At 32.7% G+C, this 26,230-nt stretch overlaps 2 protein-coding genes and 1 long non-coding RNA gene across 5 annotated transcripts; all 3 read right to left on the bottom strand.

The window, feature by feature from the left end:
- Window positions 1-1,775: 1,775 nt before the first annotated feature.
- On the bottom strand, window positions 1,776-5,787 carry LOC125074639 (serine hydrolase-like protein). The gene is made up of 5 exons (XM_047686016.1): window positions 5,491-5,787; window positions 4,818-4,979; window positions 3,869-3,976; window positions 3,180-3,456; window positions 1,776-2,116 (listed from the first exon to the last, which is right to left on the bottom strand). Exons 1-5 carry the CDS (start codon window positions 5,540-5,542, stop codon window positions 1,810-1,812), a joined length of 906 nt encoding a protein of 301 aa, XP_047541972.1. The 5' UTR covers window positions 5,543-5,787; the 3' UTR covers window positions 1,776-1,809.
- A 1,283-nt stretch (window positions 5,788-7,070) lies between these two features.
- Window positions 7,071-13,082, bottom strand: LOC125074632 (serine hydrolase-like protein). 3 transcript variants are annotated; one of them, XM_047686008.1, is made up of 7 exons: window positions 12,913-13,082; window positions 9,934-10,012; window positions 9,574-9,705; window positions 8,881-9,018; window positions 8,484-8,634; window positions 7,806-7,943; window positions 7,071-7,399 (listed from the first exon to the last, which is right to left on the bottom strand). In XM_047686008.1, the coding sequence occupies exons 2-7, from the start codon at window positions 9,986-9,988 to the stop codon at window positions 7,090-7,092; spliced, it is 924 nt and encodes a 307-aa protein (XP_047541964.1). In that variant the 5' UTR covers window positions 9,989-10,012; window positions 12,913-13,082; the 3' UTR covers window positions 7,071-7,089. The 3 variants fall into 3 exon arrangements, with proteins under 3 accessions (XP_047541964.1, XP_047541963.1, XP_047541962.1); XM_047686007.1 differs by lacking the exon at window positions 12,913-13,082 and adding an exon at window positions 10,300-10,347; XM_047686006.1 differs by lacking the exon at window positions 12,913-13,082 and having other exon boundaries at window positions 9,934-10,086.
- A 2,528-nt stretch (window positions 13,083-15,610) lies between these two features.
- Window positions 15,611-24,539, bottom strand: LOC125074667. The gene is made up of 3 exons (XR_007120154.1): window positions 24,467-24,539; window positions 16,925-17,009; window positions 15,611-15,896 (listed from the first exon to the last, which is right to left on the bottom strand). It is a non-coding gene; the product is annotated as an uncharacterized LOC125074667 (long non-coding RNA).
- Window positions 24,540-26,230: the final 1,691 nt, after the last annotated feature.

The raw sequence follows: 26,230 nt of genomic DNA, 5'->3' as shown, positions 1-26,230 counted from the left end.
TTAAAACCGTTAAAACCAGTACTAACTCTGGATCACGAGACCGTAGAATGATTGGAGAGATGTCATCAGGACGAACTGCACTTTGCCGAAATTACACCTCGGCATCGTAGGATACCATACCATGGTTTATATCTTATCAATCACCCGGGATTGTAGGTGATGACTTTCCTATGTCATCAAGAATCGCGTTGGGACGCCAAAAGAGAGCCTAAAAGATCACCTGTCGCCTTCGCGGTACGGGCTCACGAAATTGAGTCCCTATGCAAAGATAGAAAGAAAGCTAATAGAAATTCTCTGTTGCATACTTAGCGAGAGACCAGAACGCACCTGTTCTTGGAGGGGGACGTAGCAATTTCGCACCTATTCTGCTAATGTGCTTCGACTTCACTTTAGCAGTATGTTTTTGAAAGACTTAAGTGGCAGAGTTAATACTCTTCGTGATGTAAATACCAGGAGACGCCGTTCCGTCAGTCCAGGCTCGGTAGCGTTCCTGCTTTCGACGTGGCGCCGTTTGCAGAAGCGACCAAGCCAAGGTAAGGATTTGCCACCGACAGGCTTTTTAGAATACAGAATGAAACTCAATACCCTGAAGAACCACATCAGCGTCAGTCTGCAACAACGTCTGAATAGAGAGCGAGAACCAAATCCGTAAAAATCCAAAACATTCAAAGGACGGCATCCCATCCCAATGCGCTGACCTGTAGTCGAGGACAACGATCGAGAGAGTACTAATACGGGTTTCAGGTTTGTTTTCTTTAGCGAAATCTCATCTTGAGATCTGCTTCATCAGAATATTGCCGAATATGTTTATTCTGGAAATTCACATAGTCCAATGTCTCGTCATTGGTTAAGCGGGCCCGGTACTGATTTGCCAGTTCCCTGATGTTTAGATCTTTGTTTGTTTGGACCAAACTCCAGATTAGTTTTATGTAAACCAAATCTGCGCCATTATTTTTGGGGATCCAGGGTGTGTTGGGTCTCCGAGACTCACACATGTCGAGCGATAAAGTCTAAGCTGCAACTTTACACCGGATTCTAGTGCCACTGCTTCCGCGGACATGCTGACCAATTCTACTGCGACCCGAAGGTATGCAGCGTGGCACTACCACAATAGATAAGTACCAACTACTCCGAAAACAGATTTTTTAATTTACTTAAAATGGATTGCTGTTAATCTTGTATTGTGCGACGAATCAGACTGTATGAAATACGGAGTAGTAATGTCATTTAACTTGCGGACAAAACAAATATGCAAATATTTACATTATATTTTAGTGTTTATTGTACTGTATCTGTATTGTACGGTATATTTATTATATAGTACTATGTTAATCAGCGAAACACCAAACTGAAAAAGTAAATATAGTACAACATGTAGAACGTATAATGTACCAAACTCCTAGGGAACAGAAAAGGAAACCGAAATCAAATAGAATCAAGGATTTCCGAGACTCAGACACTTTATTTCATATAATCTGAACTGAACCGCCCTGCCTCAGCTCAATACATCGACTAACGCTGATATTCAGACATGACCCTTGTTGAAGTCACGAGAATCATTAGCAAGTTCACAACATAAAACCAAGTGCCCCCGCTATTTGTCAGTCAGACTATCTATCTGAACGCGATAAATTCGAAAAGTACCAGATTTTCATATCTAATGGAGGAGGGAGTGATTCATGAGGAAGGTTTATAATTCATAAGGGTTTTGTGTGAGTGGAAATATAACAATGATCGTTGATGAAGAAAATTTGCCGACTATAAAATAAAGCCCCATTTGCATGCGAAAGCGGGACGACGCTATATCAATTATAATTTGCTTTTCACTTCGTCTCTTTCTAAAAACCGACGCACATGATCACTTACGCGCTCTGGATGCACGAAATGTACGTCATGAGTGCCTTCTACATTCAAAATTGTGAAGTTTTTAACATCTCTATCCAATTTCGATATTAGTTCATCCACAATGACTTTTTCCTTTGAGTGATAGCCAGCAAAGCTTCGACTAGCGACGATGTATAAGATCGGTGGACAATTCTTTGAGAACAATTTATAACAATAGTCCGATGAATAGTTCATCGGTGCTAAAATTTTCATCCGTTTGTCCCATAGTAATCTGGAAACAAAGATTTAGAGATCACAATCATTCTTCAAATCTAGGAGGTAGCAAGGTTTTTTAAAGCGTGTTTATAATTCCATGAAAATCTTTGCAGTGACAATATCTCTAATCTTTGGAGTGATAAGTTTGTAGCGTCAATTGGGCAATGGTTCAAGGGCCGCCTAGTGATGTAAAAAGTCTTAGGTTACTATTATTATTAATATAAAAAAATCTTCTAAAAGTAAAGTATCCAAATAATGTCTCACTGATCAGTCAAGGCAAAGCATGGTCGAATAATCTCCAAGCCATTTTTGTCCTCAAGATTAGCAACCTGTAAATTTCCTACTGCTGGTCTAAGGCCTCCTCTCCCTTTGGGAATATTTGGAGCATATTCAACCACGATGCTCCAATGCGGATTGGTGGAATACAAATGTGGTAGAATTTCGTTGAAATTAGACACATGCAGTTTTCCTCAAGATGTTTTCCTTCACCCCCGCGCTCGAGATGAATTATAAACACAAATTAAGCACATGAATATTCAGTGGTGCTTGCCTGGGATCGAACTCAAAATCATTGGTTAAGATGCACGCGTTCTAACCACTAGTCAGTGGATTATACTTTTAAACATTTTTGTTGATGTCGTCTTGCCCGTTTTTTGTCAAAGCGGCTAATCTCAAAGGAGTCAAAGCAGGAAAAATTATTGTGCACAATTATGTGCGCAAACATTAGTGCACTCTCTATTCTCGTAATCAAATGGAACGGCAAATGCAACACGACCGGAAGGAGTTCAGGACCAACAACCTAACATCCTTTTCGAGACACGTGAGTGTAGACTTCCAACTTCTAGACTTCACTGTTGCTGAGAATTTTTCGACAGAAAAACCCATTTTTTTATCGGCCAGACATGGGGTTTGGACCCAGAACCTCTAGATCTTTGGCCTTACTGATATAATATATTGGTATGATATATTGCTTGATAGCAACACAGCAAACGAGACAGTCACCTTTAACATTTTACTACTCACTAGTAAAAAAAAAATGGTACGGCAGACAAACAATATTGGTACAATAAATTACTTACTTATATTGACCCTCTCCAATCTTCTTCAGATTCCTTGAGAGTATAATTTCAGCCTGTTCCTCCGTCATCCCCCGAGCCCTCATTACAGCTTTCAAGGCCCCAGACTTGGTGTACACACGGTCATCACTGTTATATTTCGCATAGTTGGTATAGAAATCATCGTAGACCGAATAGAATTCTGTAAAGTCTTCTATGACCAAGTAGTATAGAGCCGGGTCGGTGTCGAGAAGGATCATTTTCGTTATATTTCCTGGATATATGGCGTTATAGAACAATCCTGAAATTACATAAATGATCATGTTCTTCTGACTAATGGCGACACGACATTTACCACTGGATATATATTTTTTTACGTGGTCGGTTGGGCAAATAGGCTACATTGGTCTAAATGAAGATGTTGGCTCCATAAGACATATTAAACATTCCATATATTATCAACGTGCCACCAACCTTGGGGGCTAAAATGGAATGTTCTTTGTGCCTGGAGTTGCACTGATTCGACCCTTCAAACCGAAAAACAATACTAATTTCTTCTAGGCAGTATATGTGATGAATGAATGGTGCCTACCCAGATGGGCTTGCCAAAGTGCCAAGTATATTTTATAGCATACAATATTGTATATGTGTGGTGACCTCTTACCATCATGTGGTCCATTACCCTACCAAAATAAAATAAAAAAGAATTATACCTTGTCCAGCGCCCATGGAATGTCCAATATATGTAAACTTAGTCCATCCCAAGTGTCTAACTATTTTATCAATGACAAAAATACCTAAAGATCTTGACAATGGCATTCCTGAAAATTCATTAAAAAAAAACTATTTGTTTTTTTTTAAATAATATATAGGATAGAATTTGTTGTCTGTTGCAATAGCAAATGGAGTATAAGTAAACAAACCTCAGATTTACATATTCACTAAAAACATTTTTTAATAAATATATATCACACTCTTATTGAAATACCAACTGAAATCCAAATCAACTAACTAACTTTTGGTAATTTATGTCATATTTTTTAGTGTAAATATCATATCTTTGAAATTGCTATTGATTTGTAACTACAGATTTTAAGACAAAATTAAAACCACACATTGTCTTAAACATATAACCTTTTAGTTGTAATAAATATAATCAAGGTATTTTCGTTCATTGATACAACAAAAGGTTTAATCTAATCTTTCAGAATTGAGCCATTATATTACATTAAACATTTTTATTCAAATTCTGAGCTCCGTTGATGTTTCATTAAGAGTGTGATTCTACACACTATTATTCCTTTTGACTACTTATATCCAATTTAACTTTACTTCTATTCAGCATCATTTTAATAATCTTTAATCCTGCCATAGTCATTGCCTTAAATAGCTTGCACAGAGTTACATATATACGCCAATTCAAATGGAGTAGCTTGGTGGAATGAGCTCCTTCTTAAGGTCTTAAGGTGAGGGGGGTTTTAGTCGGCAACACCAGCATATACAGGTTTTTAATTGCTACTGTATATATTATCCCACAAACCTATTGTTTGTAAGTGTACTATGATAATAACAGGCAGGTAATCTTGTCTATGAGATCGTGGTTTATTTTGTGAGGCCCTTTTGGACTAATAGTGATAAAAAATAACATTGAATTATTGAAACCTATGGGCCATGTGTCTGATCTTCCATGTCCAGGCATATCGAATGCAACATAGTAATAGTCATCAGACAGCAGTTCCAGTAACGGCAGAAATGTAGCCGCGCTATCTTGGCGTCCATGCACTAATAGCACCGGTTGGCCTCTCGGATTTCCCCAGGATATTACTGGAAATATGTTAGCGTGCTATATTATGAATGTTTATGTATGTATAATAACAGTTCTTTGTACTTTGCTATGCATTGTTTCTTTTTTAATATAATTTTTTAAGATTATCCACGTGCTATGTTTTAAAACACAATTATGAATTGTATCTACTAACATTTTGTATTCTATAAGTGAATTATTATTCTTATTGAGAAATAAAGATTTTTAACCAGAAAAGTGTGTATATCAGTTATTGTAAATGATACATTTTAAAGCTTGTTATAATAAATATAAATTCAAAAAGAGAACCTATGTATATAAAAAAAAAAAAAATTTTTTTTCGTAACTTCATAGAGAGCATTTTAGCGTAGACGTGAGTAATTAAGAATTTTAGATTTTGAAAATTTTATTGAAATATACTCTGGATTTAAAGAAGCACACTATATTCAAAAGATATTTATACAATTACAAGTGACAATAACGAAAAAAAACTTTTGATATTGTTAATTATTTATTAATTTAATTACTTACATGCAACTTTACCCCATTCAACTTCAACGAACCACTCATTTAAAACTTTCATTTTAATTCACTTGTTTTAATTTTTAATGATTTTAAAACGTAGCCTCATTTGTTTTTTTATAAATTACCCAGCTATTTTTGGATTTGTCTTATTTTTGATACTTATTATTATGATTAGAATATATGAAAATGAAATTTTTTGAAGATTCCTAACCTTCCCGACTCGTAATGTCAGATATAAATTGAAGTTCCTAACTTGTTACGTACTTGAATAATTGTTACGTACTGTTGTTAATTATTATCATACTAAAATATGTTTGAATTTTGACATCATTATAAAACTTGTACGAATGTTGCCTGAGTAAATTTCTACTGTGTCAATATTTTTATACCTTTAAATTATTTTAATTTTCTTAAGCAATGGTTTAGATTAGGTTTTCATTATTTACTATTATCGAATAAATAAAATTACAGCTATTTAATAGCAGTGTAAATTCAAAAATTTACCATATTACGAAGAACATAAATGCCCTCCTCATTCTTTAGTAAACAAATATCATATAGTATTGTTAGCCGATAGTTTTTACAATTAATAGCTAAATAGGCATAGCGTAAATAATCTCAGGCTAAATAAAAAATAAAAAAAGCAAAAATTGTTTGCGGGCTGTGGCATTTGCTGTTAAAAAATATACCGATGTTAATACTGCTCGCTTAACATATTTCAGTTATTTTCACAATATAATGTCTTACTTTAATATGCTTCGAGGTATCGCAGCCGCTATCCATACTATATTTCCCTCTAGGATTCTAGGAACTAAAGAATTATTGAGGCGTAAATTTAAAGAAATCAAGATATTTACTGTCGCTTATTAATATATGTTCTGCAATGTTATGTGTGTACGATAATATTGATGATTTTAAGAGAATAGGTTGCAAATGTTGCATGGGAATGAAACGATTCTTGCTATTTCTTTGTGATATTGAGTACTAGCCGACCCGGCGTACTTTGTTCCGCCGTAGAAGCAATAAATGAGCAGATTTTGGATTTAATTAAGCTTTTTTTTTTTCTTATTAAGATAATTTTATTGAAATACTGAAATCATTTTTAGCTAGATATTTTGGAGAATAGGCGGCACTCATGCATTAGGCACAAGAAAAAATAACGCCAATGAACCTCCATGTGACTAATTTCAATGAAATTCTGTCACATGTGTATCCATTAGAGCAGCGTGGTGTTCTCCTGAAATTGAGAGGCATTAGCCCAGCAATGGGATATTTTAAGTAGTTACTTTACTTTTTTATACCTTCGAATGTCAATGACTCGAAAGGTATACTTTTTTTAAACGGTCAATTGAGCCACCTTATGGTTCGTGGTCACCATCATTCATAGACATTTTAATCAGTCCTCCGATGCGCCACCATCCTTGGGACGGTGGCGCATATATGTCTTGTACCCGAAGATACACTGGCTCACTCGCCCTTTGAACTGGAACAAAACAATACTGTAAGTATTGCTGTTTGGCGATATAATATCTGATGAATGACGGTACCAAAACTAATACTTATTAAAGGTACAAAAACAAAACTCAAATAAAAATACATTTAATATTATAATTTAGCTAGGCGTTTCGTTTTAATATCACTATTTAAGAAATCATTAATTTTATCGACAAACGCTTCAGGTTTAGTGATGTGAATATCGTGTGTTCCTGAGACGTTGATAACGATAAAAACCGGTATCGATTCTTGTAATCTTTTCATTAAATGTTCGCCGCGCTCCTTTAACATTTCAATAGTTTCGTCAATAGACGCTACGATATTTAACATAGCTGGTGCATTAGTTGTGGCAATTTTAATAAGCATTTCTTCAGACATTGGTATTCCTACCACTTTTTTCATACGGGGCTCCCAGGATAATCTGTGAAGTTAATAGTTTTAATAAACATACAACACACGTCATTAAATGGAAAAACAGACCGGAAACTCACACATGAATAAAATGTGTATTTATTTTTTAAATATAAAAAATATCAATTCTACCAAAATAATATTATTTGGAAGTTAGAATTATTTTTGTTTAGTTTTGTAGTTATTACCGAAATCCTGTAAGATCTTTTGTAGTTCCATTTCTAAGGAAAAAAAATACCATGCTAACAATTTAATAAAATTTTGGGAATGATTAAATATATATATTTGTAAATATGGAGATGTTTTTCTTACCTCACTATTACATATCTCATATTATCTTTATTATATTATATTATGAATTATTGCTATGGTTTGCAAATCTAACCTAGCCCTCCTTGTATTCAAAAGCTGCTTACCTGTATTTACCATTACCAACAGGCACCAATGTTCTGGACAGCACAACGGCAGACTGTTCCTTACTTAGCTTCCTACTCCTTACTAGTAGGTTTATTGCTTGTTCGTATGAATATTCTTTACTGCGTTCAAGTTCCCATCTAAAAAATTGCTATTGGCTATTTACCGCGTTTAGATTCAGGGGTTGAGGGGCATTTGTTAGGTACCCTATGTAATTTCTTCTATCATACGATTTATATGATAGTGATTGGCTACTATGTGGGATTTACTGTGATTAGATTCATGGAATGGGTGGCAGTTGTTAGGTACCCTATGTAATTTCTTCTATCATACGATTTATATGATAGCGATTATTCTTTAAGATTAAAAAAAATTAAATGTTTATTAGTATGAACTCGGTGACTTGTCAATTTCTATACATACTGGCTTATCATTGGCCAGCATTTAAGACTATAGCTCAATCCCACCCGGATTGAATGTGTTACTTGCATTTTTTAATTTTATTATGTACAGATTAAAGAAAATAGTGCATTATATTTGAAACTAGTATTCAAATTGGTTTGTATTTAACAATTATTGTTGATAATTATCCAGGGATGGCTCCTAACTTCCTGGTGGGGTTGTACCCACCCTTGCCCCACTTGGCTATTGCTATAAACATACTTAATAATTTAAATTACCTTGAATAATTCTCATAATAATCATCATAAAAGTATTGATACCACAGATTAGGGCTGTAATCTGGGAAACAATTCATAGAGAGGGGTGGTGGGGGGTCCAGGTTCACCATTTTTGATATTCTGTTTGGATATATGTAATTGTAGAGAATTCCTGCAATGGACAAATGAAAGATTTTAATTTCTTTTCTTTTAAAAAAAATACAAAAGCGATGTGACGCAAATACCATCTGCCTCATAAATAACAAATCATGATGACCACAACTGCTTGGACATCAGTGATATAATCAAGAATCACAGTTATTACTCTAGTTGTTTTTTAGTTTTATAATTTAATCTAATTTGTTTCCAGTTATAGATATATATAATATATTTTTTAAGGAGACATAAGAATGCTCGCCTATAATAAATCCACTGGAATGTGCCATGTAGACAAATGCTTCCCATTTCAAATGCTGGATCACCAGGTGTATCGCCACCATATGGTGAGCTTGGGAGATGAGAGGACCCACCGGAAACGGGTCTGATTTGCCATGACCTGTAAAATGAAAGTCAAATTGTAAATAATACTTATTAAAAACTTCTGCTGACTTGCTGATAGTCATACTTTGACCAGAACTTCAAGTTCAAACAAAGAGGTTTTACTTTTAAATTTCTTTTTTTTTTCTATGACTTTGTCCTGTGTTACTTGACTAATCCCAAGAATATGCTTGTAATCATTTGACATTGTTAACTGTATTTTTTTTATTATGTTCCAATTTCAAACAACAAAAGTGTGTTGTATTACCTAAACAAATAATTAAAACATAATTATTTACTTTCATAAAAGGAATTAACATATTCATCCAACTTTTGACTTAAGATAAGAATAGTTTTGTTTCTAATTTTTATTTGAATAATATAGGTACATAGCTAAACAATTCAGGAGAAAAGAATACTTGAAAGGATTTATGAATCAATTAAACTGAAATTTTGCAAAACTTACACGTAAAACATACATACACTAGCGTGATTAAACTTAATTCGCCGTAGTTTATAAATAAAAAAAATATTAGTGTTTTTTTCTATCGTTAATACATATTTTTGAACTTACCAGGTAAGTCGATAGCTACGTAATAGTACTTATCAGGTAAATGCTGTACAATCGGTATGAAGGTTGCGGCAGTGTCCATATGACCATGGACCATCAACACAGGGAAATTTCCAGGATCGCCCCATGACACACCTCAACAATACAGACACAAATTCAGAAAATAAAATCACTTAAAAAAGAATCTTAATATCTACGTGATAAAATTAGTTAAAATCGTGTTAATGTTGCAGAAAATCACTTCGCAAAACACGCAATGAAACCGTGTCCCGTGAAACGCTCAACTTTTAAATATTGTGATATGTGTCAATTCAAAAGGGATAGATTAAACAAAAACACCGTATAATAACAAGCAAAACTTACAGGCGATTTTACCCCATATTGCTTCAACGGACCATTCTTCAGTTTTTTTCAACATCTTCGATGAATACTACTGTGTCTACTGAGATATCGGAAAATACAGTAAAAAATATGTAATTATAATTTATACCTAGAACTGTGTGCAAAGGTCATATTTTTATTATCAAGAATTATATAGCTGACGTTAGATTTTTGAATGAATGAAGTATTGATTGATTATTAAAATCAGTGTCTAAGTTCTTATCGTTACTGTAAATAAATATTTTATCTATATCTATTAGACAACAACGTCGCGAAAAAAAAAACTTCGGGCAGATGGTATTTGTGATGTATTACAAAGATGTATTTCTTGTAAACAAAATATTTTACCAATAAATAGTTACGAAGCCGGAGCGAGTAGCCAGTATAAAGATAAATTGCTATACAAGTATACAGTTTTGACGTTACTAACATAAATGTTTTGCAATCATTTTATTTTACCATAATGTACCAATGCTTTTAAAGGACCTATATTAATTTATCTGACAAAATGACGCTATGTAGTGTGTACGAGGTCCTAGACCGATTTAAGAGGACTACAAGAGCTAAGTGCCCTTGAGAATCGCACGCACACACTTACAAAATCGACAAAAACGGCAAGCCCGTGTACTAAGGGTTAAGCGAGGTAACGAGATTACGCCCAAATATTCTAATAGATGGCGCCAAACCGAGCGACGTAAGATCAATCATAAATCTCATAAAAAATAGATAGGACAACAGAATTATTTTTATTTCTTTCGATGTTAGTTAACAAATGATTATAAAATAAAACTGATTCAATTAAACTTACAATATTTTTATTTATATTTTGTATACAATAAAATAGACAGTTAGTTTTAACCTTTTTTTTCTATTATTTATATTATTATACCACAATTAGTTCTTATACTAAATATTGAAACATACCAATTTTTAACATTTTATAAAAGTTTAATGATCTATTTATATAATAAAATCGTAAGTGTTCGAAATCTGTAGTGTAGTGACCGTGGGGTAACATATAGCGTAGTATTTGTTCGTTTTATTAATATCGGTTCATAAAGAAAAAATATATATTCAATTTAAAAAAAAAATCTAAATATTTACTAGAAAAAAATGTTGTCAATTCGATTTGATTGAATCATTGATGAATGAAAGGTTAATCATAATAGGTTTAATCATAAATCTCATAAATATAGATAGGATATTAGAATTATTTGTATTGCTTTTGACTGTTATTCGAAAATGATTAAAAAATAAAACTGATTTAATTAAACTTAAAATATTTTTATTTATATTTAGTACTACAAAAAAAAAACATTTAGTGTTAATTTTTTTTTAAATTTTTTTATTTAATTTCACTTGTATGTATTAATGTTATTACATATGTCCTGGAATCTTGGAATAAATATTACACCCACTTTCAGCTGAAAGTTGGCACACATATTTAATTTCGATGACAATGCACGATTCATGAATTGCTGCTATATTCAATCCAATATGGCGGACGTTACAAAAAAATTTAAATTTATGAATTACGTACAAATGACACTTCTAAATATTCTAGTTCTCTGGTTCACAACAATTACATTTTTTTTGTTAAGACTTTACTTTTTTTTATTATTATTAAAATTAGTTCATACATAACTTTAATTCTTATTATAAACAATCGATAAAATTAAACTCTTACGCAATATAAATAGCTTCCGTGTTATTATTTTCGACTTTCTTTATTCTGTAAAAAAAAAATATATGTTAGTAATTACATTTTTATTAATTATAAAATTATGTATTTAAAAAATATGTATCTTAATATGTCATAGTAGTTATAATGAAAAAAAAATGCTTCGAGTTCATGGGGATCGAATGTAGTCACTTGATCCCCATGAAAGTCAATTGATGTTTTCCTTCCTTTGACCAAATTCTCTATCGTAATTATTAAGAATGGCTCGAAAAATCTGATTATATGCGAACTGATTGCACATTTTTCTAATAGATGTTTTCAATATTCATAATTTATAAAAAAAAAATATGTTTACTAATTAAATACTCTTACCTTTTAATATCGTTCATATGTATGTTCGGCGCTTGATTTATATAAACGTTTTTTAGTTTTCCTCACGCGTTTCACTTTATTTCCCATATTTACACAATTAAAATTTATAACAAATAATATAATAAAAAAACAAATGCCTAATTACTACTACACTATTTTAACTTAATATATTTATTTACAAGAAAGAATAAAATTATTATAAGAAAACATGAAACAATGAATTTACAATTAAAATTACAAAAAAATATCTCGTAACGTAATGAATGATGCGGCGAAAAGATCGACACGTCTATATAGCATGAGGCCTCGGCCGGCATTGTCTGTACACGGCGTTTACGCACACATGCGTACGCATTTTGTTCGAAAATAAGAATATCGGATTTAAATAAAATCTATTGATTTTACTAAAAAAGTGACACCCAGGTTAAATAGTATATTGCTTGTAGAATAATCTGACAAAAAACCAGAATTATGGAACGTATATAAGTATAGTTATTATTGATTAAAAGATCTTTTTAGAGGTAACTTTGTGATTTTTTTCTATCGTACCAAATTAATTACATCATGTTTTCAAAATAACAAATACTTAGCATGTATCCTGAAGATTATCATATATTTTTTTCATTTGGTTTACTGCATTGGATCATATACTTTTTTGCATTATAAAACTTGCATTTAGCTCATGTAGTCCCCTTAAGTCTCGAGTCACACAGTCGGTACTAAATAAATTTTATTGAACTGTAAACTCAAAATATGTATATGAATAAAAAAAAAACTGTACAACTAATTTATGGGTAAAAACCGTGTCAAATCACATTGAATTGTAATTTATTTTGTGTCAGAAATATTGATTTAAGATATTTTTTAATAGATTCTCTTAATATGAAACAAAATTTTTGTTTAAGTACCTAACTGAATTTTTTTTGCCACTATTGAATTTCTCGTCGTTTCTTCTGGGCAGAAACTTCTTTCCGAACCGGTGGTAATTTACAATTCAACACTGTAATACGAAAGTCCTTTCAAAAACATACTAGCGTAAAGTTTTATTTTTTAATATTACGACATAAACTTTTCATTTACACGCTTAGCACAGTGCGACGCCGGCACGGCTTTTAAAAATGAAGAATGGCCTAAATGTTTTCCTTATTCAGAATTCTGATGTGTAGGTACATATTACATAACAATTAATGTCACTTTGAGTGTATTGTTATTTGTTAACCCCTCTCCTTGAATGGCACATCATTCGAGACTGACGTTAAGTTCAGGGTCTGTTTTTATTAACAAGTTGAAAATGTTTGTTAAGTGTAAGTACATTAAGGAGTTCTATTAGGTACGTACATCACGATATTATCAGTAAGTGTGGAACTTCAGAAGGTTATGCTAGTACTGGATCTGATAATCTTATTATGTAGGTTTATATTTATAATTTAATAGTACTTGATCATTTTTTTGTTGCGGAGATATTTTAAAACTATGATATCTCCTAAGATATTTATTGAAATCAAATAATTTAAAGGGCAATTTTATAATTATTTTATTTATAAGTATAATCATTAAATTATGTTTATAAAACACCTTCGCAAATAATAATTAGTACTAACGTATCAACGTATTATGTAGTATTATAATTTTTTTTAAATCTAATCTAACCTAACCGCTATTGTCGCATTCGTAGATTTTTTTGGCTTCGGTGGCGTTAATACGTCAATACCAAAAAGGTTACCTGTCAAAAGAAGAAAAAGAAACTCACTCATTTTTCATCGATTCCGCTCTTATTAGCCGTAGCGTATATAGTCACGAATAAAATATGAATTAATCTCTAACATTGCAATATTTTTTATATCGGACCAGTAGTTTTAGAGATTATCGCGTTCTACCAAACAAACAAATTCAGCTGTATAATATTAGTAGGATTAATTAATTAATCTCTTATTAGTTTAAAAATAGGCCGTAATAAAATCGTTTCCTTTTTCCAAATAAAATTGAGAAGGGCTGTAATGTTTCGTACGTTACACTTGATAAGTCGCGAATCTTAACTACTCAACCGATCGTGTAGACTTTTTTGATTTTTGGGTCTATTACAAAATACGCGTCCCCTTTTCCTTGAAATTTCCTGTACTTATTTTGTTTTATTATAAGAATTTGCCATTTATTGAATGTCTCGTGAACAAGACATTCGTAGATAATGTCGAAATATCGAGCTCCACCAAATAAAAATAAAAAAGCATGGTAAATATCCCGTTTTAAATACTTATAGTAATAAAAATAACCATGTTAATTTAAAATCTTATTTTGGTTTATTGGTCGTGCTTAGCAAATGACCATGATCGTTTAAATGATGTATCAATTGAGGGTTGGGGTCACTTGACAGGCACCTATAGGATCTACCTTTTTAGGCCCCTATCTCACCAGTCAAAAGATATATGTAATGTAACTATGATAAAACTTATGTGAAATAAAATAAATTCATCAATTCAGCCATTCATTCATTCGTGATAACTTAATCATCGATTACGATAAAGTTTTGATTTCATATATTGGGAAAAATATTCTCGTTAGATATCAACAACTTAGAAATACTTTTTCTGTCTACGTCAGACAAGAGTTGATTTTCGTTTAAATCTTCTTGAGAAATATAACAAATTAATTCAGTCATTCATTAATTCATACTTAAATATATTTTTTGGTGACATGTCGTCATCCGTACGTAAAAGGACACAGTATAACTTGGTGTCTCCCCTCCCACCCCAATGATTAATATTTATATAATAAAAATCATGACACGCTTTGTTATTTATTAAATACAGATTATAATGTTGTTATTGTATACACAATAATGTAATTGACGTAATTAAAATAATGTTCCAATTAAAAATGTATCGTTATTAAAATCAAGATGAATTGTATTGCATTATCCTGTTCAATTGTAATTGATATATTTTTAAACAATTTAAATAAAAACATTTAAAGAAATTGAATCTAAAATTATTACCAGTAATAAAAACTCACTCACTTTTACTTAAAGTTATATTACAGTAATTTAAATACAATCAAAAAATAATAATTGTCTCATGGACGCATTCAAATAAAAATAAAACATATTGCACAAATTTTATGTCTCTTTACAACTTTATAAGAATAATAAAAAATATTTTACTTTTTCGTCATTTTTTCCGTCATGACGAGAACCTGTCAATGTTCATGTTGCCAGCTTAAAAAGATAATATTATAATGTTTAATATCCAAAATGACAGATGTAATACACAGATAATAATTATTGATATATTTTTTAATACTCTACTATATAATTCTCTACTATCGTTGGACACGACTGCTCTTTAACATCTGCGCGTGTGTCAAGTCTCCGTTGAAATTGATCGTTCTGAACACATCATGGATTTAGTCGTTTAGTAGTAAAAACAAAAGAAGAACACGAATATAAAAAGCAGAATTCATTTTAGTTTTGGAACTGAATCTATATTTAAAATTTCAGCTCCGTAGGAAAAAAGGAATTGATTCTAATTCCTGCCTGATTTTAGCGAAAAAACTAACAGACAAAAAGTTGCTAGTTAAATAAATGCTTGTAATAAAACACAATTAAAGTTTTGATTTCATATATTGGTAAAAATATTCTCGTTCGCCATTCATTAACTTTAATAAAACGTAATCGTAATTTACAAAGCCATCGCCGTCTTTGGTAAGGTTTAAAAAATTACTCAGCTCTTTTCTTAAACAATTTGAGCTTGTGTTTATTAAATTAAATTTACTTATTATTAATCCTTCAGCGAATAAATCTTCAATGGTTATATTTTTTTTGCCTGACGTAGTGTTGATTTGGTAATACGATTTTGGTATATCTTCGTCGTGTTTCCGTTTCTGGAATTTTGAAGATCTAAAAATAAAAAAAAAAGATTATAAATGGGCATTATTTTTTGGCATTATTAAGAAGTTAAGTTTACAGGCCTTAATTTATTAAGATTTTATCGATAAGTCAGCAACTTTAATGGTTTCGATTTTTTTTAAAACGGCAACACTATGGTGTGTAAAATATGGGGGTAGACAAAATGAATCGAATTGTTATTCAACGGTTGAATTTTATTGTGTATTCATTTTTAGACATAAGAGGGCGCATGGTGCGCCATCTTGTTTATTTATACTTGTCGAATGTCGAAAAAAAATGTCAATAGGACTTGAACTGCGCTCTAGTGATGCGTTGCGTCGATGGTTGCGGAGCTGCCATCTTGGATCGACGGTTACATTAAATTCTGCTATTTATTCATTACAAATAGTTTGTAATCTATGTATTTACATAAGAATTATTTACATGATGGCCTTCATTATATAGAAATAATTAATAATGGCTACTGCACGCATCATGATGAATGATGGCAAGAATGCTAGCAGCATTTTCCTGTTAGATCGCAATTTCGATCCACTGGGCGAAAAATTATCCAGCCCTCCTGACACTAGTGGAGACAGTAGGTATTTATAGATTAGGATTCTACTTAACTGTTTATTTCCAATTTAATTTTACGGATTTTTAAGGATGTTATACGAATATAAAATCTAAGTTTTTTTTTGAAAGGGCTTTGTAAAAGCCCGCCTGGGTGGCTACCACCTACTTCTCAGATATTCTACCGTCAAACAGCAAAAATTAGTATAGCTGTGTTCCAGTTTGAAAGGTCAGTGAGCCAGTATGAACACATAACATCTAAGTTCCAAGGTTGGTGGTTGGCAATGAAAGGAATGGTTAATATTTCTTACTATGCCAATGTCTTTGGGCGGTGGTGACCATCTCCCACCAGGTGGCCGATTTGCCCGGCTTACCTACATCATAAGTCTGCCTAACTTATTTCTATGGTAATTTTTTTTTAAAACTTTTTAACATAGTTTTTAATGAATTAAATAGATAATAATTACCTGCCATATTTATATTTATTATATTTACATATCCAGCTGTCAAAATCTGTATAAATTTCCTGCCATCCACTTTGTATTTCGTGTCCTGGAAAAAGAAACACCGTGAAATAAATTAATTGTCATCAATGTGTCATCAATAATTCATCTCGTGCTCGGCGGTGAAGGCAAACATCGTGAGGAAACCTGAATGTGTCTATTTTCAACGAAATTCTGCAACATGTGTATTCCAACAACTCGCATTGGAGCAGCGTGGTGGAATGCTCCAAACCTCAAAGGGAGAGGTAGTCTTAGTCCAGCAGTGGGAAATTTACAGGCTGCTAATGTAATGTATGTAATGTAACCGAATCCGATAAAAACATGTATTATTATCATTTTGTTTCTGGATAGTGTTGTACTTAGAGAGAGTAGGTATTTGTTTTTTCTGTGATTAACGTTATTAAGAAATTATTTGACCAGTTAAATAATTAGAAAATAGTTAATTCCGTAGAGGCAATTTCTTTTCGGAGCTCGTTTCGTTGGCCGTAGTCTAGAATATGTTTATTTTTTAAATACTTTAATACATATTTATTACGGCTTCCGATGTGGTCTTACGTAGCCTTCTGTACCGTATAATATATATAGATGATCGATGTTAAGATTATTCTTTAACAATAAAATCTTTAAAAAAAAAAAATCTCATAGATGCCCTTGGCCTTTAATGAACTCTCTATAATAAAAAAAAAAAACATTGTATTTAAATGTTTTACGTCATAGCGTGTGTAAACTATGAGGTGAGGCCGACAGAGTTTTGTAATTTTATTCTCACTAGGTTTAAAGTAGAAAGTTATTTCCTTATAGATAATCTACTCGAACTCGTAACGATTTAGGTAACCTTTTACGTAATGTTGCTTGTGAAATATACGTACGTATATTATAGGTATTAGTAATAAATTGTACGTAATGCATTTTTCAAACAATTTTTTAATCTTTTTAATATGATAAAGGGGTAAATTTATTTGTTTTTAAGTAGAAGGATAATCTTGGGAACTAATGTCAGAAAAAATCCACCGATAAAATATATTTATATCAGGTCAGGGCACGCAAATTTTGTAGTGCGACTTTTTTTAAATCGTTGCGATTTGAAACACGATGAAACGCAAATGCGTCACGATGAAACAACAATGAAAATAATAATTATAAACTCTATACTTTATTCCAACCACAAGAAGAGAAAAGTCAAATAAACAACATTTGACATCGAATTGACGGATATCATTGGCCGAGACCTTGAATAGTCTATGATATTCATCAAAAATTGCTTTTTAAACATCGACCAAACTGTTATCAAAACTTTGGAAGTCAAATTAAAGTGAATATAAGTAGTTAAGTGGAATATTATCTATACATATAATAAAATTGGAATGTCTGTTTGTACCTAATATTAAAATAACCCATTTTTACTAAATGCATGTCTGTATGTATACACGGTACACATACCAAAATAACATTTTTTACAATTTTTGTCTGTCTGTGTGTTTGTTCCGGCTAATCTCTGGAACCGCTAAGCCGATTTCGACGGGACTTTCATTTCATTCAGATAGCGGATGTAATAAGGAGTAACTTGGGCTACTTTTATTATAGAATTATATGTAGCAGCCCGTGAATGTCCCACTGCTGGGATAAAGGCCTCCTCTCCCTTTGAGGAGAAGGTTTGGAGCATATTCCACCACGCTGCTCCAATGCGGGTTGGCGGAATACACATGTGGCAGAATTTCGTTGAAATTAGACACATGCAGGTTTCCTCACGATGTTTTCCTTCACCGCCGAGCACGAGATGAATTATAAACACAAAGCACATGAAATTTCAGTGGTGCCTGCCTGGGTTTGAACCCGAAATCATCGGTTAAGATGCACGCGTTCTAACCACTGGGCCATCTCGGCTCATAGAATTATATATAGAATAAAAATAAAATCACGCTACAATATCCGTATAACTTAAATTCAAACAACGCGCACGAAGTCGCGGGCTCAGCGAGTCGTATTATAAATACAGATTTATGAATCAAGAACTGTTAATATAACAGTTCTTGATTATATGTATATATATGTATATATATGTTCTTGATTATAATATAACAATATAGCAGAGCTTTTAGAAAAACGCAATAAATACGTAATTCTAAGGTTTGTTTATCTTTATTTTTGATTGAAATAGACTATTCACTTATATCGTGTGTGATTTTCTTTTCTTTTTTTATGATATCTGTAGGGGGACGAGCAAATAGGTCACTACCGCCCATAGACAATGGCGCTGTAAGAAATATCAACCATTCCTTACATCACCAATGCGCCACCAACCTCGGGAACTAAGATGTTATGTCCCTTGTGCCTATAGTTACACTGGCTCACTTCAAACCGGAACACAACAATACTGCTGTTTGGCGGTTGAATATCTGATGAGTGGGTGGTAACTACCCAGACGGGCTTGCACAAAGCCCTACCACCAAGTACAATTTTATTTATTGCACATATAATTATTTTATGAATTTAATTTGATAAAATAATAAACAAGTAATAAACGATATAACTTCTTAATCGATTTGTCCTTTACAAAACCGGTCTTAGCACAATAAATATTTAATACGCGTTTGTTATTTTAAAAAAACAAACTTATCAGTGCGTTGACCTTTGCAGCGATATTGACGTTTGTTATTGTAAATAAAAAAAATTAATAATAATCTTGGCTTTGCTTTCCTATTGTTCGCTTATTTTAATCATTGATTATATTTGATAGATGTGCCCGCGACTTCGCGCGCGTTTGAATTTAACGAAAAAAAGTTGTTGTTCAGTTCTCAGATTTTACTTCAACTTATTGATTCTGTCAAAGTCAATGTCTTTATTCAATATAGAAGTGTTTACACTTGCTTATTGATAGTCAAAAATCTACCACCGGTTCGGAATTTAGCACCTCGGACCTGAGAAGAACCGGCGAAAGAAACTCAGCGGGATATATATATATCTTTTCTTTTTTTTAACCATTTTTCATGTACAATGATGATTATATTTTAGTTATTTGAAACAGCCTGGAGGCGATCATTTCATTCCCAAGGTGTGCAGTCAAGCTGTATCTCGCGTATAGAAATACCTGTATTGATTTTAATGAAATTCTTCTATTTGTGTGTGCTATTTACGTATTAGATTTATTGAAAAAAATCTTTTATATACTAAAAAGCTAAAATAACAACACTACTGGCATTCCTCGTACGTGAACATGCAACGTATAGTTGCCCATGGGTAACGCAACACTTAGCTAAATCATTACTTTGGATAACGTGACTTGTTGATTGTCATAGCAGAACTATTGTGATATTAAGTCGTTGGTGAGAGGCACCCGACGTGACGACGGTGTGGGGGGTTGCGCGCGATACTGGACAGTATTTGGACATTGCAGCGTGAATTTATTATTATTTTATATATAAGTCGAAAATAAAAGTAAGTAGCCTGAGCTACTCGTTATTACATCAGCTATCTGCCAGTGAAAGTCCCGTCGAAATCGGTCCAGTCGTTCCAGAGATTAGCCGGAGCAAACAGACAGACAGACAGACAAAAATTGTTAAAAAATGTTATCTTGGTATATGTACCGTGTACGCGGTTATTTTAATATTACAAACATACACTTCAATTTTATTATTATATGTATAGAAGATAACCTGTACCTTGCAATTGCAACCGCTTTAAATTTAGACAATCGCCGTGACAAAGGTCAATTACGTGATATTTTAATAAATAAATAATTTAAACATAACTTGGAACAATCATAAATGTAAAATAAGGTATATTCATTGGTTTGACGAACTGGCCGTCACGCCATTTTGTTTTTTTTTTTTTCAATTGTATGTTAATTTTTAATGACTTTGTTACATTTGTACTACATTTTAATTCCCAATAAAAAAATTGTACTTGTTATAAAACGATAAATATATAAATCTTATATATTAAAAGCGTAAGAAGATTTTTGACCCAGTGATTATGGGGCGATATAAAAAATTGGTTATGGTCTGATTTTGAAGAGCTCCAGCCGTAGACTCACGTCTACGGCTGAAAGAGGACAGGAGAACTTTAAAGAGGTTCAAATTGTTATGAATTAACAAAGAAATCCTTTGAAAAAATTTACTGGCCGACTAGAGAGCGGCGCTATGGATATAGGAAAAAAATTGAAAACCGTAAACCAAATTAAAGTAAATCGTTTTGACAAACTAATTCTAACTGAACTAATGTATACTATTTGATATTAAAATTTTCATTTATAAGAGGTTTCATCATTTTGGCGCCAAATGTAGGTAAGTGACTTGCAGTTTGTAATGAAATTAAAATCAAAACAAAACCCGTTATGGGCTTCGAAATTTCTAAGAGATCTTTTAAATAAACGCGAAAGAATAAAGTTTCGAAGACTTGCTAGTAGTATATCTAATACCGAAACTGTTTATGGCAATGCGGAGTAATTTTAAGTTGGTGGTAGGGCCTTGTGCAAGTCCGCCTGGGTACCTCTCATTCACATACTATACCACCAATGAAATACAGGTGCAAAGGACATAAAATCTTAATTTCCACAGTTGGTCGTCATCGTCCATTAAAGAATGGTTAATATTTCTTGAAGATGTAATGTCTATAGGCGATAGAGACCACTCAATGTCAGCACCATTTGCTCGTGTAATTAATCTCGTGGAGGTGGTCACATTGTAGGGCAACCTGCAAGTCGTGGATCTGTCACGTAAACCAATCCGAGAGCAGCGTTGGATAAGCTCCAAAACCTTCTAAATAGCAGAGGCTTAGCCCAGCAGTAGGGTATTTACAGGCCTACTTACTTTTGCTCCAATTTCAGCACATAGTATAAAAAAGTCGCTTGCCGCTGTCTGCCTGTGCCTGTGTATGCTTACATCTTTAAATCTACGCAACGGATTTTGATGCGGTTTTTTAAAATAGATAGAGTGAACCAAAGGAAGGTTTATATGCACGATATAGTAGTGAAACACTGATAATTTTAGAGGTTTCTAATGTGATGTCATAAATTAAAATACATTTTTTGCGCTTACATTGCAAACGCTGGCAGAACCCTTAAAATAATGTACTGCAATATTGTACACCTTAAAAAGGTCTACAAAAAAGTCTGTCTCACAAAAGTCAAATAAAATAAACCATGTACTCACAGGGAATTCTTTGAAGCAGATAAGATATTCGGTATAGCAATCTTGAATAATTCAGCTTAGTTTCGTAATCTTTATACGAGATAACTTTCAAGACAAAGGAGTAAATCACCAAGACCATAAAATTCTTGACAAATAATCTTTTGCATCAGATACGGATAAGAAATAAATATAAATAGTAAATCAAAAGGCATTTATTATTTTACGCTCAACCTTGCGCGTAAAAATAAAATCGGTAATGTCTTTTCCTCATAACCTTACCCTTTAAAACATTGTAAATAAAAACTTAAAAGGTGCCCTTATTTTTTTTTATTTATTCAGGCTTATGTTCGTTATAATCGGCCTAAAAATAAGAAGGTTTTAACAAAATTACCTTTAATATATGTGAGTATAAACATTTAACATAACTGAAACAAAATAAATTACCTAAACGACGCAAGAAGGGACGCCATTGCATTCTCGCCTAGATTCCTTAATCATCCCGTTCACGGTATCGGACTGGTAGTTTCGGCGCGGGCGACTTCCTGAATCGTTCAGAAATCCGATTGCTATATCGTTGGATTTTTTATGAAAATGGTAGACAGACAGGCAATTGGACCACCTAGTCATTATTGGCCACCAACGCCCCTAGAAGATGGCACTGTACGATACATCGACCAATCTTTACATCGCTAATGGACCACCGATTTTGGGAACTGAAATGTTATGTCTTATGTACCGCAATATAAAAATGCTTAGTATTGTTGTTTGGCGATAGAATAGATACGTGATGTGTAACTTTAGGCTTGCACGAAGCCTTAAAAAGTATTCGTTTATTGAGTTGACAGGACAAGAATGCCTTCGGTCGTGGCATAATTCGTGCAGATAAAACAAACATCTGTGCCAAGAGATTAGCCTTCATAATGACCATCTTCGGGGCAGTAGATGCGTTTAATTAATCGTCTTGTTTATTTGGCACGATGTCAACCGTTGGCATGCTATATTAATACAGAGAAAAATTATTCTTCAATTATTTATCATTAGGATTACATTTGGTAATCTCGACGTTTCTAATGGAACCAGTTATAATTAATTGTTTTTTTACAAATAATATCTTCAAACGTGATGTCATTGCCTTTGGAGTATCTATTCTATTATTTGACTTAAATTTTTGATGTGCACGTGTTTATTTCTGAGTTTGATGTCTGTAGAAATAACTAAATTTCTTGGAGCCTTTGTCTTCGGCTATTGTGGTCTTTGTTGAAGATGAGTTATTGGTCTTTTGGTTATGATCTGGTAATCTCTATTACGTTAAAGTTGTAGTCCATAATCTCTCTCTTATTATCTGCTGGCAATCTTTCGCAACGGGAGAGAACTCACGCGATTCATCGATTGCTCTGTTTGCTTTCTGAAACACGGGGTTCTCCCCAAGTCCTAGGTGTTTATTTCCGAACCGGTGCTAGATTTTCAGATATCACTAAGCAAGTGTACAGTTTTTTGATTTCGACTTTTGGTAGGACGGCTAGCTTGTTACAGACATACAGGCAGAAGGGACCTAATATTTCATCACCAAGTTTGGTGGTGTATTCACGATTAAAGTGGTGGTGATGTCCATTTTAGATGTCTTATTATCTAGTCTGCCTAACTATGTCAGTAAAAATAAAGAAATATATTAACAAATTGTGTAACGAAGTATCGTTTGAAACAATTCTCAAACACTGACCATCTGTATAAACACGGAATATGGAATCTTTGAAATTGAAATTGAAGCATCTACTCGTACTGGCTTCACACGGCTAAAATACGTACGTAGAATATTTTTTCAAACTTTTATTACAGTGGATAAATTAGAATACATTCAAGGGATCCTGTGATTTCCTCTTAAGAGTCGGAATGGGTATCGCTATTTAATAGTGGGTTTCCCGGTGTGCTGTGGCGCATTACGTGTTGTAGGGACCAGAGGAATACCCTCAAACTTCGTGTGGAGGAACACGAGCGTTAAACTTTTTAATTATTATTAAATACGTTTATTTTAATTCATTAAAGATTGGGTATGTTTTATACCTCTATAAAAACAACTTTTTAATTATTATTAAATACGTTTATTTTAATTCATTAAAGATTGGCAATAAAAACGTCATCATAGGCTTGAGACTATTTATTTAACTGAGATAACTTTCTTGATTGCCGTATCATTGAAATAAGATTACCACTTGCTTATTGTGCTAAATTTCAATTATTATTTAGACTTTTATAACATTTACGTACGCATATATTTTTTTAAATTAATCTCACCTTTGCATAAAATCAAAATAATTAAAAAAAAAAATCAGATTTGTGACCAAATTATTTAAAAAAAGAATAAGCAATAACAACAAACCTTTGCAGATAATATCCATTGTATAACAAATCAATCACTGGCGATCACGATACGTCCGAATTGTAAACAAAAATAAAACCAAATGATACTGTTTGTTTATAACTATGAGCGATTTGTAAACATGGCGATAGCGGGAGTCAATGCCTGCTGTTTAGTGACGTGTGATTATCGATAAGAAATATCGATACTTTTTTATATTGACCTAGTTATGTTTTATTGATTAGTTAATGGATATAAATCCCGATTTTCATTATAATATATTTATAATTGTCTTTTTTTTTTGTTTTCAATTACTTTTCTCACTACGCCAATAATTGACACACGAGACTCAAGAAGTATAAGAAAAAACATAATTAAAACATTATTTAATTCATTTTAAGAAAACACAGCACAATGGTTTACGAACCGCCTACAGATGCGGTTGACTGAAGAGATAAATAGCAATATTAGGAATTCCTTAAGTAGATGTATTGTCATCATATTAAAAAAAATACTTTTATATCAATAAGTTGACTTCTTAGTACATAATATAGCGTCAATAGCGCAATGGGCTATTGACCCCTTGGGCTAGTCTCGTACCCACTCCTAACACAAGTGATAAGCTCAAAAGGAGGGGTAAAAAGAAATAATAGTAATTCCTTAATTAATTTGGGGCATTGCTACTGTAAGTAGAAAAAAAGTAAAAAAGAAATAGGATAATTTTAATTTTAAGAAAGGTAGGTAGGCTGGTAATCTGGTCTTCTGTTGGTGAGTGGTCACACTAGTAAATATTAACCATCATTTAGATCGCCAAAGCGTTACTAACCTTTGGCGTTATAGCTAAATGACTGTCATATCCCGTGTGCCTATTTACACTGACTACAATAATATAGATGTAAGTCGATCCCGAATATATGTCTAGGGGTTTGCGGAAATTCAAACGAGCTAGAAAAAAAAACCCATTGATCGTTTAAAACTAGTAATTTACAATTACTTTACCTTCCTAGTCCAAAAAACTACAGGCACAAGGGACGTAACATAGTTCCCAAGGTTGGTGGCGCATAGGTGATGTAAGGAATGGTTAATATTTCTTACAACGCCATTGTCTATGGGCGGTAGTGACCACTTACATCAGGTGGACCATTTGCTCGTCCGCTATCGATATCATAAAAAAATAATAAAGCATGGTATATTATAACTTATTATAAGTTATTTGCATTTGTTTGTTCGTCCTAAGCCAGAAAATGCGGAGGAAAATGGACTATTAACTACAATAAATAATTAAATATACATCCAATATTAATATTTAATGTAACATATTGCCTGGCAAGTTGAATCGTTATTAGTAAAATATCGATATATATGTGTAAAATTATAAGCACATCACTATAGCTGAGGTCGTTCTGTAACCGGTTACAATGGTTTCACTTTTACTAACATTTTATAATAAAATATTACGATATCTGGATTTATTCTGTATAATCGAGATATGTGCTCGGCTTACTATTGTTTTTTATTTGTGCTCATTTCTATATTAGTATCTTTTATTGTTTTTTACATACATTAACAGAAGGTTTGGAGCATATTCCACCAAGCTGCTCCAATGCGGGTTGTATACACATGTGGCAGAATTTCGTTGAAATTCGACATGCAGGTTTCCTCACGATGTTTTCCTTCACCGCCGAGCACGAGATAAATTATAAACACAAATTAAGCACATGAAAATTCAGTGGTGCCTGCCTGGGTTTGAACCCGAAATCATCGGTTAAGATGCACGCGTCTAAC

This window comes from Vanessa atalanta, chromosome 28, assembly GCF_905147765.1.
Source record: "Vanessa atalanta chromosome 28, ilVanAtal1.2, whole genome shotgun sequence".
Classification (NCBI taxonomy): domain Eukaryota; kingdom Metazoa; phylum Arthropoda; class Insecta; order Lepidoptera; family Nymphalidae; genus Vanessa; species Vanessa atalanta.
The sequence above is the reverse complement of the archived record's forward strand: the minus strand, read 5'-3'. Positions and strand labels throughout refer to the sequence as shown.